Below are 3298 nucleotides of genomic sequence, written 5' to 3'. Positions count from 1 at the left end.
TTCAAACTTTTAACTTGTGTAGTGAAACAAATCCAGACAACAAATAATAGCATACAATACAGCCTTTGAAAAATATAAATTAAACCTATTTTAAGGTCTACATATCTACAATGCCACCATTTCAGTTGATGACATCATCACTATTAATGCGTTCTATTGGGAAAAATGTCACTCATCAAACTGACGGCCAATGGGAGTTCTAGTAAGATCTGACCTCTGGGAGTCATTGTGTTAAAGGCAGTTTCTCCAAGAAGTGTAAATTTATCTTTTATATTTTCATTTTTATTTATGCAATTAAAAAAAAGGATAAAAAAATTAAATATGGATTGAAACAAACATCTGAGGCAGAAGGTGAAGCATAAAATCCAGTCGCCTACCAGCTCAGGATGGTTTGGAAGACCACAGTGTTTGCAGGGGTCGTCGTTTGGAGGTAGGTCGTCGTCAGAAGACGTGGAAGAGTCCGAGTTCCGCCTTTGTCTGTTCCGGTTCCTCCTTTTCCTGTTTCGCTCCACCTTGTAGTCTTCGTCGCTGTCGTCGTCTTCCTCCTCGCTCTCCTCCTCCTCGCTCTCCTCCTCCTCCTCGCTGTTTTCATGCTCGTCGTCGGAGCTTTTCTTTTTCCGGCGGGTTCGCGTGTTGGACCACCGCGTTCTCCGTCTTTTTCTCCCCTAAAAAACAAAGAAGATGAAGATTGGTAAAAATGAAATAAACATCCAACAAAATGGCTGCATTTTATTTTCCAATAAGAAATGATTCAAAGGTAACCATCTGTTGGTCTTACTTTAGGTTTGGACTGGTTCTCCTGATCGGCCTTTTTCTCTTTGGGTTTCCTTTGAACAGTTTTGACCTCTTCTTCTTCCTCCTCCTCCTCCTCTTCTGCTTTTCCGTCTTCTTCATCCTTGTGAGGCAGAGGAGCAGGCTGAGGCTTCTCTGCCTTTTTCTCCTGGACCTCCACGGCCTTCTGCGTTGGTCTGGAGATCCTCGGCGACCTCCTCAGACACCTCCCCGTGTTGGTGTCTGACTCAGAGTCTCCCTGACGCTCCTCTGCCTGGAGCTCGGCTCTCCTCCGGTGCACAGGGGGCTTGTTTCTTCGCCGTGCGCCCCCTTGAGACAGAGCGCTACCACCGTTCTGCACCCGGTCGTGTTTCCTATCACAGTCCTGCTCTGCAGGTGCATCGTCTGCTGCTCCTTTGGTTTGCTTTTCCTCCGCTTCTTTTGAGGATTCGGAGTCTGGGCTTGAATTTGTTGGCCTGGACTCCTCGTGGTTCGTTGAGGTTTTGTTTTGTTTCTGAACTTCTTGAACAGTTTTTTCACTTTTTTCCGGCTCGTCAATTAAAGAATCCCCTTCTTTCCCTTTGTCATTTAGAGCGCCTTTATTTTGAGAGTCGCTTTTGCTCTCATCGTTGGCGTCATCCTTGGACGGCGTCGCTTTCTCCTCTTCTTTCTTTTCGGCCTGCGTTTCAGTTTCCTTCAGGGGTTTTTCCTTCTCAGCAGGACTGGGCGGCTTCTCCGTCTGTTCACAGTCTCTGCCTGACTTGTGATCAGCCTTCTCTCTTTCATCACCGTCTTGTGCCTTCGTCAGATTGTGTTTATCGACAGATTGCTCTTCCTCAGTCGGCGTGGAAACGCATATCGTACCGTCTTTGCAGTTTAAATCCTTCTTTAAGCCTTCTGGCTTTTCTGAGCTCGTCTCTTTGACATCCTCGCTCTGCTTGATGAGCTGACATGATTCAGATTCGTCTTTTTTGACACAACTTGGCTCCTTTTTCTCCACCGATTTGTCCTTAATAACCCGGTTGTCTGTTTTGCCATCATCACATGGTAATGTAGTGGATTTGGACTCTGTAGATTTCTCCACATTATCCTCTGTGGGTTCTGGATCTTTCCCTGTAGGCTCCTTTTCTTCATGCTCTGTCTCGTTAGACTCCCTCTCTGATGTTTCGAGGTTTCCCTCCTTCCCTTTAGGTTCAGAGGAATCAGACTTGTTAACCACCGTCTCTGTATTAGCTGATTGTTTTCTCTGGTTCGACTCAGATGTGTCCATCTCCACACAGGATGACTTTCCCTCCGACTCTTCAGACTTTACTTCATGATTTAACTTGTCTAACTTGATTTTTTCATCCTCTTTCTCTGTGGTTGGTTTGATTGTAGAAGAATCTCCACCATCTGTAGATTTAGATGCTCCATTTGTTTCTGCCTCTTCCTGATTGGAGGGTTTCTCCCTGGTTTTAAATACAGACGCTGGTTGCGGGGAAGATTTCTGTGCTTCACTTTCTTCTCTTCTTGTCGAGTCATCCTGCAGTAATTTCGCCTCATCCGCAGCCGGAGGAACGTTTTCCTTGGATTTATCTGTATTAGGCTGCTCCTCAGCTTCTTTCTCTGCCTGCAGCAGAACTTCACCGTTAACCTGATCATTTCTTCTAGGAATCTTCTGCTCTAGACTCGACTCTGGGACCGATGGGTTTTGGATCGTTACAGTTCCGGGTTTCTCAAAGTCCTCAGTGAACTTCATGCCCCTTTTCTTCAGGGGGATTTTGGCCTGCTGGTCGTTTCTTGTGGGATGCTGGCTCTCCTCCAAGCCGCTCTTCTTTACCTCTTCTTTCACAGCTCCACAGGGGGGCGCTGGTTCGCTAAGTGCGGCTTTAGAGTCTGCCGGCTCCTCCGGCTCCGCTTTGATGCTCTGAGCTTTTGTGCTGATGTTTTCTGGGGTGATTTCTGGCTCCTGTTTAGCTTCGACAACGCCGTTTAGGGACAGACTGACCTCTGGTTTCACCTCAGAGTTTTTTGTTTCTTCATTTCTCTCTTTGTGGTCTTCATCTGATGTATCTTCAGTCTTTTTAGTGTCGCCTAAAAAAAAACAACAAACAAAAAAACAGGAAAAACAAAGTTTAGTTTGGAATCTTGTTTTTTACTATCACTTGAGGGAAGAAGAAAAAAGGTACATTAAGACTCTTGGGGCCCTCCTGATCTATTTTGTATGTATCTGTTGAGGACGCTGCTCATGTTTCAAAATACCAGCCCCGGTATTTGGAGTCTGCAGCAGCATGCTTTGATAAGTCAGGTCTCACATTAAAGGTCGACAAAACAGCTTCTTTCCCTCTGATCAAAAGCAATTTAAAGGAAAAGTCCTGTTATCGCACACGACCCATGTATGGAGGCCTTAGTCCTTGACGCAGGCGAGCAGGGTTCAAATCCAGCCTGTAGTCCTTTCCTTTCCTGACAGCCTACTGTCCATAAAAAAAGTGTCTGGGAGCGGCCATTTTTGCCCAAATATAGTAGCCCCTCCCTCCTGCCATCTTCC

At 45.9% G+C, this 3298-nt stretch overlaps 1 protein-coding gene across 1 annotated transcript in view; it reads right to left on the bottom strand.

Moving 5' to 3' along the window:
• The window catches only part of LOC107093072 (remodeling and spacing factor 1-like), a 28629-nt gene that overhangs the window by 10912 nt on the left and 14419 nt on the right, over positions 1-3298 (bottom strand). Inside the window, 2 exon segments of the mRNA XM_015387892.1 lie at positions 378-665; positions 779-2844. Of these exon segments, the coding sequence (XP_015243378.1) occupies positions 378-665; positions 779-2844 (2354 nt within the window).

Source organism: Cyprinodon variegatus, unplaced genomic scaffold, assembly GCF_000732505.1.
Source record: "Cyprinodon variegatus isolate N-32 unplaced genomic scaffold, C_variegatus-1.0 Scaffold406, whole genome shotgun sequence".
Lineage (NCBI taxonomy): Eukaryota > Metazoa > Chordata > Actinopteri > Cyprinodontiformes > Cyprinodontidae > Cyprinodon > Cyprinodon variegatus.
Note: the sequence above shows the minus strand (reverse complement) of the source record. Positions and strands in the feature narration are given on the sequence as shown.